Source organism: Pelobates fuscus, chromosome 6 (assembly GCF_036172605.1).
Source record: "Pelobates fuscus isolate aPelFus1 chromosome 6, aPelFus1.pri, whole genome shotgun sequence".
NCBI lineage: Eukaryota > Metazoa > Chordata > Amphibia > Anura > Pelobatidae > Pelobates > Pelobates fuscus.
This window is the reverse complement of record NC_086322.1, coordinates 303,235,222-303,253,197: the sequence shown is the minus strand read 5'-3', so window position 1 is coordinate 303,253,197 and position 17,976 is coordinate 303,235,222. Positions and strand designations below refer to the sequence as shown.

The following is a 17,976-nucleotide window of genomic DNA, read 5'->3' as shown; positions in this document are numbered from 1 at the left end:
CCTGAGTGGCGGTTTGTTGCATAAAGCTCTTGGTACGGTGATGCAGGGTGCTCAGAGCTACAATTAGGGGTTTATATTGTAAAGAGCGAGTTGTCACCTAACCTGCTGGATTACAAGAGTTTAAAATGCACCGAGCAGTTCATTTAGTACATTGTGCAAATCAGATAGCAAATTCATAGATTGCATTGTTCTATTGCATGGTGTTTGGGGGGGCACCTGCCTGCGCAGCCATAACACCCTCTGCAACAGTCATCTTGGGAGAGGAAAAAAAAATAAAATAGATCCACATCTATTTATCTATGAATTGGCTGCATATTTCAACAGCATCATATCGGATTACAACGATTACATGAAAGCATCCATTTCAAAATGTAATCCAACTCTCGAGAGTTCAGGAGTTTTGTTCCTGCTCTGCAAGTCCGCTGGGAAGAGGTGCACTGAAGGTAGTTTAATCAAGGAAGACAAAACCAAACGATGAGAGGAGTTGCTAGACATTTTATAAACACAAACAGTCAACAAGATCCAATGTTCCTTAAATGACACGTATATTTATCACTTAACATTCATGAAATGTCACTGTGTGTACCTTGGCTCCTGCTTAATAATATTTTAATCTGAGCTTGTGTTAACAAAGAACAGCCTCACTCATCACATTACATTTTGGTGACATTTCTTCTATATCTGCGGCAGTCTTATCATTACTAAGAAAGTTCAATGCTTTTGTTTAAAGTCAGGAACAAGTATACAGACTCAGAGTCTTTATGGGGTAATCCACAAGTTGGGTCACACATGATCAACAACAAAAATGAATATTGGATGAATGTAAACGACATCCACTCTCCTCTTCCGTGATTACAATAACAACAGAATAATTAAAAGTTGGGAATTTGGACTGACCTATTTTTGGCGAATTAAGATTACCCGGCCTCTTTATTTTAAACTATGTGAAAGGTTAGCCTGTTAAAAAAAAAATAAAAAAATAATAATGAAGTAAATCAAACTAGAAAAGAAATAAAAATGGAAAAACAGCAATAGAAACTAGACTGAGAATTTCACACACACACAGACATTACTACCCCGATACATTCACCGATTATATGGAGGAGCACCTGCTTTCAAGGCCTATAATAAAATACAGTTGAGTTGAGGTTCTTCGATAGTCTATTGCCAAAAAGATTCTAATCTTGCTACAGAAAGAATTCACATAGGCTGTGAGGAGGATACTTCAACCCAGATGTAGACGTCTGCGCGGTCTGTCTCTTCAATTATCCATCAGGGAACGTACCAATGCGTCGTGCATCATACTTTCCTCGTCAGTGTTGTAATCCTTGTGGAACGCAAAAGCGAAAGTTAAAAAGAAATTCGTTGGATATGGGTTTACAATTAAGAGAAAAAATTTAAAAAAAAGACTGTCCCATTCCATGTAAATTGTTCCATATTTAAATTGAATTCATTAAAAAGCAATAGAGCAATTCTCTGGCATGTTCATAAGCAAAACTGTACAACATTAACATAGACAAGATTCTAAGTATTAACAATATAACCAAACGGATTTCCAAGCATTAAAGGAACACTATAGTCACCTAAATTACTTTAGCTAAATAAAGCAGTTTTAGTGTATAGATCATTTCCCTGCAATTTCACTGCTCAATTCACTGTCATTTAGGAGTTAAATCACTTTGTTTCTGTTTATGCAGCCCTAGCCACACCTCCCCTGGCTATGATTGACAGAGCCTGCATGAAAAAAAAAAACCTGGTTTCACTTTCAATCAGATGTAATTTACCTTAAATAATTGTATCTCAATCTCTAAATTGAACTTTAATCACATACAGGAGGCTCTTGCAGGGTCTAGCAAGCTATTAACATAGCAGGGGATAAGAAAATCTTAATTAAACAGAACTTGCAATAAAGAAAGCCTAAATAGGGCTCTCTTTACAGGAAGTGTTTATGGAAGGCTGTGCAAGTCACATGCAGGGAGGTGTGACTAGGGTTCATAAACAAAGGGATTTAACTCCTAAATGGCAGAGGATTGAGCAGTGAGGCTGCAGGGGCATGTTCTATACACCAAAACTGCTTCATTAAGCTAAAGTTGTTCAGGTGACTATAGTGTCCCTTTAAAGACTATTTGCTATTGGTTTTGGTTATCACTCTAAATGGTCTAAAATTTTCTCATTCTATCCATTTGTTTGCAGAGTGCGGTATACATTTACAGTGTATTCTCATGGTACGTTAAGTTATAAATAGAGAAACTAGGTTGGATCTTGTATCACTAAGACTGTAAATAGAAGAAATATATGCAGTGACATTCAGCAAAGAACGATGTGATACCATTACACATACAGTAAAGCTTTAATGGGAATCGTAGAGTAGCAGACTTGGTTTTAGGGATTTGCAACCAGAACCATAGAATCGGTGCATGCCCTATTCATGAGTAATAGAAAATCAATAGATGATCATTTATGTGAGACAAAACCAATGGAATCACTTTGAGGGACAATAAGTTATTAAGTTATGTAGGGCATACAAGAATACATAAGGGTTCTCTTGCCTTTGTAATAAATTGGAGATGACATATTGTATTTACAAATAAGTGGTATAGTTCTCTAGACCTTTGGAGAATGTTACCAGAGCCACAAGGCGGATAAAGGAACAAGGGGTCATTAAATAATGTTTTTAGAAAGCCAGTGATAGGTGGGTTGCTTTGGATTTAATGAGGGGACATAGGTTTTAGCACCAATAAGCCATACATACCACAAATGTGTCGTACGAGAAACGGTGTCGGCGATGAACGTGCTCCATGAAATTAGCGCTCCTGTAATTTGGATCTCCCCATGGCATAGAGGCACAGATGGGGCACACCTAACAGAGCAAATGGAATGATGTTGGTACCACAAAAAAGTTATGAAAAACTCACAAGACAAAAGCAAGATTTTTATCCCTGCTCCTAGACGTTATCCTCTCATGCCACTATCACTTTCTGTTCTTTCAAATATTTCAAGGATATTATTGCTTTTATTATCTCCAAAACTGTATGTTGTTACTCACTGAGCCTCTTGTAAGCAATTAAAAATCCTTCCTAGATCAGCTTTCAGAATATCCACACCTGGGTTATACTCCACAAACTGGCAAAAAGTAGTCTAATATCACGTGTGTTCAGGGCCGGCGCTACCATAAGGCGGCCCAGGCGGCCGCCTTAGGGCGCACCGGCCCTGGGGGCGCAAAACCAGGCGGACCGGAAGGAGGGAAGCGCACTGTGCTCCCCTTTATCCGGCTACTACTTGTAGCGTGGCCGAGCGCAGCCCTTACCGTTCCGCCTGCAGATCCCAGCCTCCGCCCGCCCACCTCCTACCCTGCTTTCTGCCGCAGGCTGTGTGGAGGGGGCGGGGATATGACATCATATCCCTGCTCCCTGTGGATCACACAGCGTGGCTGGCGCACAGTGATGAGGCTGCGCTGCAGGACAGGACTCCAAGGAGCCGGACAGCATGCACCCCAGGGACACGCTTTAACAGATGTAAGTATGTAATTTTGTATGTATGCATGCATGTATGTTTGTTTGTATGTAACTAATACAGAGTAATGGGGAAGAAAACTAGGGCTTAAATGGCTAAATGTAGTTTTACATTGCTTTGTAATAAAAAAAGGAAATGAAGACTGTGTAAACATGGTGTTGAAATAAAAGAGGTTTACATTTTCGGAATGAGAAATTATGGATACATTTTAAACATGTGTTGAATACTGCTGAAGGAAAGTAAAAAAAAAAGTACATTACTGTACAATATACATTTGTGAATAAAGCTAAACTATTACCTTTATAATAAACAAAATATATACCATTGAAACTCATAGGAAAGTGCTTCAAGTTAGGTTTAGAAGTATAGTATAATGTGGAAAAAAATGATTAAGATTTTTTGTTGCTTAAAAAATCATAATATTCCAGTCCTAAACCACATCTATTTTGATTGTATGTTTGTCTCTGAATGTCTATATATATGTCTCTGTATTCATGTATGTAACTGTATGCCTTTATGTTTCTGTATGTATGTATGTATGTATGTGTCTGTATGTATGTGCCTGAATGTCTTTGTATGTATGTATGTATGTTTCTGTATGTCTGTCTGTATGTATCTGTATGACGGTATGCCTCTGTATGTATGTATGTGTCTGCATGCCTGTATGTCTTGTACGTATGTTTCTGTATGTCTCTGTATGCATGTATGTAACTGGATGTATGTTTGTCTCTGAATGTCTGTATAAATGTCTCTGTATGCATGCATGTAACTGTATGCCTTTATGTCTCTGTATGTGTGTGTCTGTGTGTCTCTGTATGCCTGTATGTCTTTGTATGCATTTTTCTGTATGACGGTATGCCTCTGTATGCATGTATGTCTTTATATGCCTGCATGTCTCTGTATGCATGTATGTCTCAGCTTGTATGTCTCTGACTGTATGTCTCTGTATGATTATTTCTGTCTTTGTATGCCAGTGTACCTGTATGACTTTGACTGTGTGACTGAAAAATGATGCCTGTGTGTCTGTGGCTTGGGAGGAAAGACACACAGGTGAAGATGCATTTTTTTATTTTTTAATGAGGGTTGGGGGCGCCAAAATGCATCTTCGCCTGTGTAACTAAAAATCCTAGCACCGGCCCTGCGTGTGTTCTGTCATGAAACATCCACTCCTAGGCCAATGTCACCATAATTCCCCTGCATCCCGAAACCATCATACTTCACAATTACCTTCTGCCATGACATAAACTAACTTGCCAGTCAGCCAATGCATTAGCATGTTCTTCCTTCACAAGTAACATATGCCTCGATAAAACCTTTCTCCAATACTCTTCCCAAGTGAACTTAAACCAGACTCCATCATCTTTCTAAACCCTCCTCTGAAATGTGTAGCACCTTATTATAGCGTTTAATGGGCTTGTAAAGCATAAGTAAAGAAATAGTGAATGGTTTCCAGGTGCCGTTTAACCAAGCCTAATATAAGAAGATCGGAGAATCTTACCACCGGTGTTGGGTCTGAGAAGTGATACTTTCTACAATGGTCTACAAGACCGTCCTGGTCAAGGTTGTGCTCTTTGCAGTATGGACATACAAAGGTGAATCTGTTTGGGACATTCCTACAGGACAGATTGAGAAAAGAACCAACATATCAGTGGTAAGTTAGGTAATGCAAAGACATTAAATGGCATCTTCTGGTAGAATTGGAAAAGGAATCCCAACCATGCGGAACATGCCTGGCAAACTGGTTACACCCTAGTTTATATAAACTGCTTTTACTGTATAGAAATAATGCCTAGAATCAGCGGCACTTTTGACATTAGCCACGGCGTGTTCTTTGAAAGTGCGAGCCATAACTGGCTGTCTGAAATCTGGATCAAGAAGTCAACGAAACTTGTGTTTCACATCACCTGGAAAATAGTACCACACACAGTATCAACAGCAACTAAATCCCAGACACCATGGTGCAGAGATTATTGGAATCAGCAGAGGTGAAATGACCACTTACTTGGCATTAGGAGGCTGTTCCTTAGTCACAGATTTAATTCCTTCCATGACATAATTCTCGTATTTCGAACACGTGGTTGCATGCGCACGCAACTGTGAAATGAACATCTGTTGGCAATGACAGAGACAACAACTAATGTAGAGATTAAAAACAAACATATAAACAAGGAAATTTAAAAAAATTCACATATAAACAGCAGCAATTTCCTGATTACAGACTGCAGGGCCTGAACACCAAGTTCTAGGACAGGCATAGACAACCTTCGACACTCCAAATGTTTTGGACTACACCTTCCAAAATGCTTTGCCAACATTATGGGTGTAAGCTCATTATGCAGGATGTAGTGCACAACATCTGGAGTGCCAAAGGTTGCCTATCCCTGTTCTAGGAGATATCAAGTGTTTTATTCAATCATGTGATCTAGGACACAAGTCTCCTGAGGTTCAACATGACCTGAGATTTAAGTAACCAGGATACTGTAGGATTGTATACCAAGTCTCTGGCAATCTGCAGAGTTCAGAGGAGCTTGCGGGAAGTTGAACCTCAAAAACAAATAAAAAGTCACTAAAATATGTCTAAAAATAAAATAAAAATCAATGTTTTCTCCAGCTTTAGCTTAGAACACCTGTCAGTATTTCCTCCAGTTTAAGGTTAAAAGTTATCCCCCAGCCTCACCAACAAAACAGAATATAAATCAATCACTACTGTCCACACATCTCCACGATAGTGGCTTGGCCACTTATTAACTCACATATGCTAAAGCAGGGAGATCATGAAATGCAAGCCTGTAGGTGGGCGAAAGGTCACAGATTTTGGAGAGTGGATTTGCCAGGTTCTGCCAGTGGCGGTCCAGCTATTGTACATGGTAATTAAAAACATACCGACCACCAATGGGACACTGAACGACAAACCAATTCATTCCACAATTTTCACAGCACAAAAAAAACCACAATGGCTGGTCAATGAAACAGAGTATTTTACATTTTATTCTGAATACTGATTTTGGTAATTGCCATTTTTTTTATAAAATGTGCCTCTTATTGAAGACGTTTCAATTTTCAAGACAACCAAAACATCTAGTGCATTCAGATAGATATAATCTAAAAAGGAAACAGAGGAAATCCGCAAAACAAGAGATATTAGAGAAGGAACAGGAACATCCGCTTTCTCACACTGTATCCAAAAGGTGGCAATCGAGTCAACGGAATGTCAGCACATAAATAAAATAGATTTAAAGGAAACTCCCTTGGTTTATAAGACACGGACTTTCCCTTGCTTGAAGAGAAAAAATAATAATGATGTTATTAGTCAGCGCTGATGGGGAATGCCAGAAGTCTGAGACTATTCATGACATCTGGGAAACGTAGGGAGATTGCCAGTCGCTCACCCGAGCAAGGAGTGTTCGGTGGAGGGTCAGCATTATGAATTCTATATATTGGGGAAAGGGTTCTCTGGAATTAAGGACATTTCTACATTGAGAAACGTTTCTATTTAAAATTTGTTTTTCAAATGAAAGGGTGTTTCACAAGTGTGCACTAATCACTAAGCTGCGCACTGTGCTACCTCGAGTTTATGGCGTCTGAATATTAGCTGATCAGGCGGTGATTGACACATCGAGGCTTGAACTGTCCAACTTCAGCGAATTAACAGGCCAAGAACAATATGATTGGTGAAGGAGATTTCAGATCCTTTTAAAACTAACTTAATAAAAAAATGAAATCTTCGTTATGTGTATGGTGTATAAAGTAAATACAAATATATATCCACTGGAAATCTGCAGCTTATGTTAGCCCATATCCCAGGAATATAGTGTTGATGTATATGTTAAAACATGGATCAGTGACCAGCACTTAATTCAAACATCATAATCTATAGTAACAAACATTTCCCGATCAGATGTATCTTGAAAGACTTTAAAGAGCGACTCGATGGTTGAATAGAGGACAAGGCATCCTTCAGCTTCATTTCCTCATTACCTTCCTTTTATTCCCCCCCGATTGTGCTCCCTTCTTCAAATACACGAGAATCACATGTTTACAAGGAAATGTTCTAGATCATGTCACCTAGCACATACCACTTACCTTGGAATGTACTTTACATGCAAATAATGTTCTGCTCAGACAATCGTTACATTTGCAGCGAGTGTGTGTAGCTAGTCTGTGGCAGGTGACAGACACCCACGATGCCCAGCTCACATAGTACTTACCTTCCTACTACAACCTTTACACGAACTTTCAGTGGTCTCCATCTGTCTCTCCAGTTCCGCCTCCTTCCGGCCAGGGATTAATGGGCAGCGGCAAACGCCACACAAAGGGTTCTTCTGTTTCATGCATTGGTGCAGACAGGTGGAGCAAAATCTGCAAGGAAACATGAAGGCCACGGTTACTGGTTTACTCATGCAACACATACCATAGCGCTGCACAACTGGAGATCATACAGTATAAAACAAGGCTCCGTTTGTGAGATCATGCAGGAAATTAAGGGAAAGTTACAATACTGGTATTAACCACAATGCAGTAACTAATACAGTGATTTGGAATTAGTGACCTGTGGGCCAACAGCAGCAATAGCGGGGTACACAGAAAATGTGCACACTTTATATTTCCCTGAAAAATCACCATAAAAGTGCCCTCTGCTGGCTAATCCCAAATTGCAGGCATTACTGCTAATGTGCTGCCATCTACAGGTTAATCTAGTGCACTTGCTTCCGTACACTGGTTATTACAATCGTTTTATATATTTATATAAAACAGTACACCATCATCACTGCCAGGGATCTCACACTGAACAATCAGACCTTAAAGGGACAGTTCATGTCCCCTGGTCCTTTTGGACATCATCAAGTCTGTTACTGAAAAGGACAAAGTCCAAAACCCCTGATTGACACGCCAACACCAGCCGATTGTCAATGCGCTGATTAAGACATACTAAAAGTAGTTTGTCCTTAGTCAATTGCTTGTGTGGTTTTTATTAAAGACGAAGACAGGAAGTAATAAAACATGCAAATCTTCACTGAAGAATAAATGAAGAACTGACTTCTGTTTCTATCTTTAACTGCGGAGAGGTAAGTCCCTCTGCTTCAAGCTGAACAGATTTCCTATTTATAGACAAAGTGATATTAAAAGTCATCTCAATGAACGCCCCCAAAAAAGTCAAAAGTCGCTAAAATGTCTAAAAATTAAATCAGTATTTCCTCCAGTTTAAGGTGGAAAGTTATCCCGCAGCCTCATCAACAAAACAGAATATAAACCAATCGCTACTGTCCACACATCTCCACGATAGTGGCTTAACCTCTTATTAACTCACATATGCTAAAGCAGGGAGATCACGAAATGCAAGCCTCTACATGGGTGCTGAAGGTCCAGTTTGGCTATTTTGGCATCAAACATTAAATTCCTGGTCAATTCTCCAAAATTGCCAGTGCAGTGAATAACTCCAATAATAGTGTACAGCGAAGAAAAAAAATGAAAGAAAAATATCTTGGAGGGGTTGATGATTATTCGTTTGGGTGCAGAATAAAAGAAAATATAATAAACAGCATGTTAATTGCCAAGAGCTAAATTTAAAGATTTATCATAACTAAGGAGGGCAAAATAAATAAGTGAATTGAAAATGAAATAAATAAAAATCACACTTTCTGGCGATAGGGATTTGCAGGATTCAGTGGATCTAACTGTAAGACACCCTAATATCACCCCAGCCCCCCTTAACTCTTTAATAATGTCCTAAACCCACAAAAAAAAAAAAAAACTTATCTTACATTAGCCAAAGCAGTTTTTAATTTTTCTAATTCAGCTGCATATAGGTGAACTATTTTCATATAACTATCAGAGCTGCAACGATGTCCTGCGAATAGCTGGGACCCATTCAGTTCAATTTGGTTAACACTCAATTGATGTAATTGCAATAAAATTCAATTACATGAAAGTCGCCTTTAGTGAACTATCCCCTAAGCGTTTTATATACATGTAGGATTCTATATAATTAGTCAGACAGCTTAAACTTGTCTGCAAAAGTTTTATACAAGAGAAAACAATTTAATGTGTTCATCCGTCACATCCTGGTAACTACGCTCCTAAAATCCACCTAAACAAAACGTTAAGACAATCTGCAGGTTAAAGAGTAACTTATAGATTGTCAAACAAAAGCAAAAGATTCATGTTTGAAAAAAAACAAACAATAATTGGGTGTAATTCTAATATGAAAATTATAACGGATATAAAACAAGCCCAGTGTAAAAGGTAAACGTATAAAGCGAATTACAAAGTTGTTCTATACAGCTGGAAACACGTGCATGATGAGAAATGTGACTTGGAATACAATGTTATAATAGCACTAAGCACCAAACTAATTGAGAGGATTTGTACCAAAGCCAGATATATTAGCGGTTAAACCTGAGCTTGCAACAAATCCAAAATTCAAAGGGTTACAATATTGTACAATTTGCAGCAGTTTACGGGGAGAAAATGAAAGAGAAAGTATGTTAAAGTCTTGCTTTTAAGTTTCTGTTCAGGCAACAACAAATATGCCACGGGAAATGAAGATTTCAGGCAAAGACACACTATATTAGTTAAAAATAAAAAAAGATCATGTTATAAAATGACAGATACTATTACAGGAAACTACTGCTCAGGTTTCTGTAGAAACAACCTTTGTTATGATATCTCCACATTTCCTCATTGTCATTATTTTCTATAATATACCAATATGTAATTTCACTTTTTTTTGCAGTTTTCGCACTTCGGTTCTGGTAGTGCCCCCGTGATGTCAAAGACAGTGCTAGGGAACTAGTGAAAGATCCCGTGATGTCAGAGACAGTGCTAGGGATCTAGTGAAAGATCCCGTGATGTCAGAGACAGTGCTAGGGATCTAGTGAAAGATCCTGTGATGTCAGAGACAGTGTGAGGGATCTAGTGGCAGACCCTGTGATGTCAGAGACAGTGTGAGGGATCTAGTGGCAGACCCTGTGATGTCAGAGACAGTATGAGAGATCTAGTGACTAACCCGTTATTTCAGAGACCGTAGGAAGGATCTTGTGAGACCTAGAGATCAGGTGACAGATCCCATGAAGTAAGACCCCCAGTGATGTCAGACCCCTCCCCCAGTGATGTCAGACCTACAGTGCTATAGACCTAGTGATGTCAGAGATCTAATGACAAACTCCGTGATGTCAGTCCCCCCCAGTGATGTCAGATTCCCCCCCAGTGATGTCCCACTCCCTCCCCCAGTGATGTCCCACTCCCTCCCCCAGTGATGTCCCACTCCCTCCCCCAGTGATGTCCCACTCCCCCCCAGTGATGTCACACTTCCCCCCAGTGATGTCAGAACCCACCCCAGTGATGTCACACTCCCTCCCCCAGTGATGTCACATTCCCCCCAGTGAAGTCAGAACCCACCCCAGTGATGTCACACTCCCGCCCCCAGTGATGTCACATTCCCCCCAGTGAAGTCAGAACCCACCCCACTGATGTCACACTCCCTCCCCCAGTGAAGTCAGAACCCACCCCACTGATGTCACACTCCCTCCCCCAGTGAAGTCACACTCCCCCCCAGTGAAGTCACACTCCCCCCCAGTGAAGTCACACTCCCCCCCCAGTGAAGTCACACTCCCTCCCCAGTGATGTCACACTCCCTCCCCAGTGATGTCACACTCCCTCCCCAGTGATGTCACACTCCCTCCCCAGTGATGTCACACTCCCTCCCCAGTGATGTCACACTCCCTCCCCAGTGATGTCACACTCCCTCCCCAGTGATGTCACACTCCCTCCCCAGTGATGTCACACTCCCTCCCCAGTGATGTCACACTCCCTCCCCAGTGATGTCACACTCCCTCCCCAGTGATGTCACACTCCCTCCCCAGTGATGTCACACTCCCTCCCCAGTGATGTCACACTCCCTCCCCAGTGATGTCACACTCCCTCCCCAGTGATGTCACACTCCCTCCCCAGTGATGTCACACTCCCCCCAGTGATGTCACACTCCTTCCCCAGTGACGTCACACTCCCTCCCCAGTGACGTCACACTCCCTCCCCAGTGACGTCACATTCCCTCCCCAGTGATGTCACACTCCCTCCCCAGTGAAGTCACACTCCCCCCAGTGATGTCACACTCCTTCCCCAGTGATGTCACACTCCTTCCCCAGTGATGTCACACTCCTTCCCCAGTGATGTCACACTCCCTCCCCAGTGATGTCACACTCCCTCCCCAGTGATGTCACACTCCCTCCCCAGTGATGTCACACTCCCTCCCCAGTGATGTCACACTCCCTCCCCAGTGATGTCAGACCCCCGTGTTATGACGTGTCCTGGTCACATGATGCGGTCTGGGGATCACTCACATATGGCCGCATTTCACCCGGATTGGGGTCTCCAGGACCTCCAGACAGATGGGGCACATGAACCTGTCCATGGGGTCGATATCCCGGGCGGCCCCGGCTCCCTGCCAGCGCTGCTGGTGCTGCTCCCCCGCCATGTCTACCTTCTCGCTTCCACTTCTACTTTCACCGAGCACTTCCGCAAACACCCGCTGACGTCACAGCTGTGCGTGTCAAGCCTCGATCTGGCGCTGAGAGCCGGGTCACGTGACAAGCAGATCCTAGGAATGCTGGGAGTTCACAGCCTGAGCGGGAAACACGTGCTCACAGTCAGGAGGTTCTCATTGATTAACCCCTAGACTTTACACTGAGATATAAAACGGTTAATTATTTAGATTATTATCACACTATATAATACACTATATTATCACACTATATAATACACTATATTATCACACTATATAATACACTATATTATCACACTATAATACACTATATTATCACACTATATTATCACACTATATTATCACACTATATAATACACTATATTATCACACTATATTATTACACTATATAATACACTATATTATCACACTATATAATACACTATATTATCACACTATATATTACACTATATTATCACACTATATATTACACTATGATATGAAACGGTTAATTATTTAGATTATTATTGTGTTCTATAAACTATAATACACTATATAATACACTATATTACGCTATGATATAAAACAGTTAATTATTAAGATTATTATTGTGTTCTATAAACTATAATACACTATATTATCACACTATATAATACACTATATATTACACTATGATATAAAACAGTTAATTATTTAGATTATTATTGTGTGTTCTATAAACTATAATACACTATATTATCACACTATATATTACACTATATTATCACACTATATATTACACTATGATAAAAAACAGTTAATTATTTAGATTATTATTGTGTTCTATAAACTATAATACACTATTTTATCACACTATATATTACACTATATTATCACACTATATATTACACTATGATATGAAACAGTTAATTATTTAGATTATTATTGTTCTATAAACTATAATACACTATATTATCACACTGTGGTGGAATCTCGGTAAAAATAAATTTAGTAGGCCGAGATTACCACGTGGCATGTGTACGTGCATATGCTGACGTATCGATCAGTTGGTTGCACGAGGCCAGATACGATCAGTAGTGTACGGAGCATGTGCAAGAATACAGGATGTAGTATTCCCCTCCTCCATTGTGCTGGACAGGCCATGCGGTCAAGCAGGAAGTTAATTCTTATTTGTATTGATTGGTCAAGAGAATGTGCGGGTGGAGCTTAATATGGGAGGAGTTATGTGCCTATATAAGGAGCCTGCACTATTGTCCGGGGCTCAGAACTTGCTGTATTTTGGTGACATTAGTCCCTCTGAGTCCCGATCGGTGAACCGAATAAAGAATCTCTTCCTTCCTGAAGAAACCTGTTTCCATCTCTCTGTGCTTGGCTTCCGTCAGTTTCTCCGGTATCATTTGGTGCATTGGCCGGGAAGCTCATCGTTCAACGGTAGCTGAGAGGCAGAGGCGTGAGACGGTCTATCTTTGCCCACGTTCTCTACGGCTGCACCCCTGAACTTCTGCGTGGACCTCCCTTCGTCTCGGCGCCACTGGTCTGTTGTCCAGGAGATCATCGGGCCCTACGTAAGAAGTGCTGGGGTGTCCCCGTCGATGAGTGTGAACTCAGGTTCAGGAACGAGGAGGTAAGACGACCGCTGTTTTAGATGGCGGACCCACTAGGGGTATACCGATTGTGCGGTAGGCCCATAAGGGGTTTAAATCTGTGTATGGAATCTGCCCCCTCTGTCGGAGGGAAGGAGAGAAGTCTTTAGTAAGACCGTCTGATTTGGTTTGGAGTCAGGCGGGGTTCTGTGTAAATAGCCCTAGCCGGACACCGGTGTCTTGTCTAGACTAGCGTTCTAGGGTGTATATTTTGTTCGCTAGGTCGGAGGGACCGGGAGACTAAGCGGCGCCTGTGTAAATTCGGTCCGCTAGATCTCAACCTATCTTGGCTAAGTGGGAAGGCGTGTAAATTTGGAACCCACTAGACTATTGATAGAGTAGAAAGACTAAAAGGGTTCTGTTGTAAATTCCGCCCTCTAGTTCGCTATATGTGGATCTTGGGCAGTGTGGCTAACCAAAACGGATGTAGATAGTTTTAGGTAGTCCATTCAAGGTACTGGCCAATAGTTTAGTTGGGATTGTATATGTGTTAAAGATTGTTAGTAAAGTGTATATCTTGTTAGATAGCGCGAGCTCAGCCGTCTAGCGAGAGTGTTAATAGTGTGTTGCTGTATCATAGTGCACGGTACCATAACCCTGTATATTTACTGACACTGTATATAAGTACTAATCATTCAAGGTACTGGCCAATAGTTTAGTTGGGATTGTATATGTGTTAAAGATTGTTAGTAAAGTGTATATCTTGTTAGATAGCGCGAGCTCAGCCGTCTAGCGAGAGTGTTAATAGTGTGTTGCTGTATCATAGTGCACGGTACCATAACCCTGTATATTTACTGACACTGTATATAAGTACTAATCATTGTCGTCTATTGCATGTTTAACACCATAACCACTAATAATTGTATTGTGACCTTAAATTGTGCTTTGACCTATGCTAACCGTACTGTAACCGCTATTTGTAAAAGACGATGTTACTGGGGTGTGTTATAGACGGGTAATTCATATATAGAGAATTATAGCGTGGGTGACTGTATAGTTTCGCCAAAGGGCATAATATTGATTATTTAGTGACTGGTGTAACAGCTGTGTGTGTACGGGAATTCCTTGAGTGTTTATTGTGTTATTGTGTACGTTTCACTTGGTAACCGTACCACGTGGTGCTGTTTCCGGAAGAAACGGGTGTGACTGTTGAATAGAACGTGTGCATAGTATTCGTTGTCAACGACGCTCCATTGATAAGTATGGGCGCGTCGGAGTCAACGATCTTGGATCCCTTAGGTTGTATGGTAAAGAATTTCAAAAAGGGATTTAAAACCTGTGATTTTGGGGTTAAAATGTCCCCTGTACGTTTGGTCACTTTGTGCACTAGGGAGTGGCCTACTTTGGTTGCGGCATGGCCGCCACGTGGCAGTTTGGATCCAACTCTGGTACAACGTGTACACGTGGCTGTATCAGGTAGGCCTGAACTTTACGGACAGTTTCCATATATTGATTGTTGGAGACAGGCCGTAAACGACTCGCCAAGATGGATTCGGATATGCCACGAGGAGCAATGTCGCCTCATGGTGGCCAGGACTTGTTTGTCCACTAGGACTATGGTTAGGCCCATTTTGGACACGCCCCCTGAGTCCGAGATCCCTTTGCCGCCCCCTTACTTCCCTTTAGGAGGAAGTGATACGAGTACAGGAAGTTCTACACCCCTTCCCCCATTGCCCCCATCCACTTCCGCTTCCTCCTCCAGTGCAGAATCCACCCCCCCTCGTATTAAACCTTCCCTTCCGGAACCAACCCCCGTTAGATCTGAATATCCTGATTTGGCGCCACTTCAAACTTCCGGTCAAGCTTCTTCTAGCTCGGCTCGGAATATTCTATTCACCGACCTTTCCCAAAATCAAGCTCCCACATCCTCATGCCTTACCACCCCCCGACTGGAACCTCTAACCGACGCCCCTTCACATAGCCCTATACTAACCCGACAACTGACCGGTACCCAACGACCTAAACATTACCAGATGCCTCTTCGTCTGAATCCTGGGTCAGCCTATCTCGATGCCGCAGGTCAAATGGTATATGCTGACCCAGTCTTCGTATATGTCCCGTTCACGACTACCGATCTCTTGAATTGGAAGACCCACAATTCCTCGTACACTGAGAAACCACAAGCTATGACCGATCTGTTCACCTCGATAGTTCAGACACATAATCCGACATGGGCTGATTGCCAGCAGTTATTAATGACATTGTTCAATAATGAGGAAAGGACTAGGATTAACCAAGCGGCCATTAAAGCGCTAGAGGATGAAGCCCGTGCTTTAAATCAAGCCAATCCAGCAGCATGGGCCGCAACACATTATCCTAACACAGATCCCGACTGGAATGTTAATGGCGCAGATATGGTTCAACTAAAAGCCTATAGAGACGCTATAATTGCTGGCATGAAAGCCGGAGGGAAGAAAGCCATTAATATGTCGAAGACAGTTGAGGTGATTCAGAAAAGTGATGAAGCGCCCAGTGTCTTTTATGACCGATTATTGGAGGCATACCGCTTGTATACCCCCTTTAATCCGGAAGACGCTGATAATTCCCGAATGGTAAACTCCGCCTTTGTCAGCCAAGCTTACGGAGATATTAAGCGCAAGCTACAAAAGTTAGAAGGGTTTGCAGGTATGTCTATCACCCAACTAATGGAGGTAGCAAATAAGGTGTACATGAATAGGGAAACAGAGACAAAGAAAGAGGAAGAGCGCAAGATGCGTAGAAAGGCAGATATGTTAGCGGTAGCAATCGCAGGCATAGATAGACGGGGAACAGATAGAGGCGATAGTAGGTGGAATAGGGAGCCTTTGAGTAGGAATCAGTGCGCATATTGCAAGGAAGAAGGGCATTGGAGAAGTGAGTGTCCGCAAAGAGAGCAGTATGAGAGAGACCAACCCAGGGCAGGTTATGGAAACTTTAGAGGCAGAGCGAGAGGTAGAGGAGGCCCCGGAGGGAGCAATGGTAATAGAGGAAGCAATGGGAACAGAGGAAGTGTAAGGGAAGATAGGTACTATCCAGCAGCGCAAAGGTCCCGCGATAGAGAAGGTAGGGACTTTGTAGGATTGGCTGACACGGTCATGGAGGACTATTGATACCGACCGGGCTCCATCCCCCTTGGTCGAGCGGAGCCTATGGTCGATGTATCAATAGGGGGAAAAAGGAGTGCGTTCATGATCGACACTGGTGCTGAACATTCGGTGGTGACTAACCTAGTTGCTCGTCCATCTGGAAGAACTATTACTGTAATAGGAGCAACTGGAAGAAGTGCTGCAAAACCGGTTCTTAAAAGTCGACTCTGTACATTGGGAGGCCACGTAGTAAAACTTCAATTCTTTTACATGCCTGACTGTCCAGTCTAATTGCTGGGACGTGATATGCTATCCAAATTACAAGCGCAGATTACGTTCCTACCAAATGGAACAACATCCTTAAAGTTTAATGGACCTTCAGGTATTATGACATTATCCGTACCAAAGGAAGAAGAGTGGCGACTTTATACAGCGTTGACTAGCCAAAACCCTAGGAGTGACGAGGAACCTTGTGGATTACAAATTTTATTGTTTCAGAGATTGGTAAGTGAGTGAGAAGGCCATAATAAAGCCTGTCCGCTCACCGACGTATAGTGTATAAGTCAGGAAAAGTCTCGAAGGGACCCCTGTGAAGACGAGCAGAACTCCATTCCCTGCAGCCCTTACATCCTGGAAGCTGAGGTGCCTTCGCACGGACGAAGACTGAGGATGACGACGAAAGATGTGTTTCTAATAATGTTTTTATATGTGTATTTTTATATTCAGGAAGGTAGAGGTACCGACACTCCTAGCTGTGAGGTATGCATTAAGACTACAAGAACAGGTAATCATATTTCCCAGACCCTAATTTGGCATTCGCAATACGAGTGTAAAGGAGATGTATCAAGATGTAGATACTTAAATATAGAATATAGTGTGTGCCATTTAGGGGTAGGAGAACCTAAGTGCTTCAGTCCAGAGTATCAACCCCGTACAATTTGGTTGACTCTCAGGAATGGAACCCTAATTAACGAAACGGTATTAGAATCTGTATATTCTTCAGGTGTTCTGCTATTTGATGCGTGTAAAGCGATATCAAGTGGTAGAAAGCCGTGGAATGTATGTGGGGATCTTAGATGGGAGAGAACGTATGGGTCTAACGATAAATATATTTGTCCCAATAGTAAAAACAAGTATGTGAGTCCTAGATGCCCAAATAGAGATTATAACTTTTGCCCATATTGGTCTTGTGTGGGGTGGGCAACTTGGGGACAGACAGCAGACAAGGACATAATTGTGACTAAGTTGCCTACCAATCCATACTGTAAGTCTATGG

At 41.9% G+C, this 17,976-nt stretch overlaps 1 protein-coding gene across 2 annotated transcripts; it reads right to left on the bottom strand.

The window, feature by feature from the left end:
• Nucleotides 1–205: 205 nt before the first annotated feature.
• Nucleotides 206–12,059, bottom strand: RNF114 (ring finger protein 114). 2 transcript variants are annotated; one of them, XM_063459674.1, is made up of 7 exons: nt 11,853–12,059; nt 7,722–7,872; nt 5,516–5,622; nt 5,012–5,126; nt 2,753–2,860; nt 1,225–1,327; nt 206–437 (listed from the first exon to the last, which is right to left on the bottom strand). In XM_063459674.1, the coding sequence occupies exons 1-6, from the start codon at nt 11,984–11,986 to the stop codon at nt 1,262–1,264; spliced, it is 681 nt and encodes a 226-aa protein (XP_063315744.1). In that variant the 5' UTR covers nt 11,987–12,059; the 3' UTR covers nt 206–437; nt 1,225–1,261. The 2 variants fall into 2 exon arrangements, with proteins under 2 accessions (XP_063315744.1, XP_063315743.1); XM_063459673.1 differs by having other exon boundaries at nt 206–1,327.
• Nucleotides 12,060–17,976: the final 5,917 nt, after the last annotated feature.

Coding starts and splice junctions, on each gene's coding strand:
- RNF114 (XM_063459673.1), bottom strand. CDS start 11,986: ATGGCGGGGGAGCAGCACCAGCAGCGCTGGCAGGGAGCCGGGGCCGCC. Junction 7,873..11,852: donor CGGGTGAAATGCGGCCATAT/GTGAGTGATCCC, acceptor GTTTCCTTGCAG/ATTTTGCTCCACCTGTCTGC. Junction 1,328..2,752: donor TCTCGTACGACACATTTGTG/GTATGTATGGCT, acceptor GCGTTCCACAAG/GATTACAACACTGACGAGGA.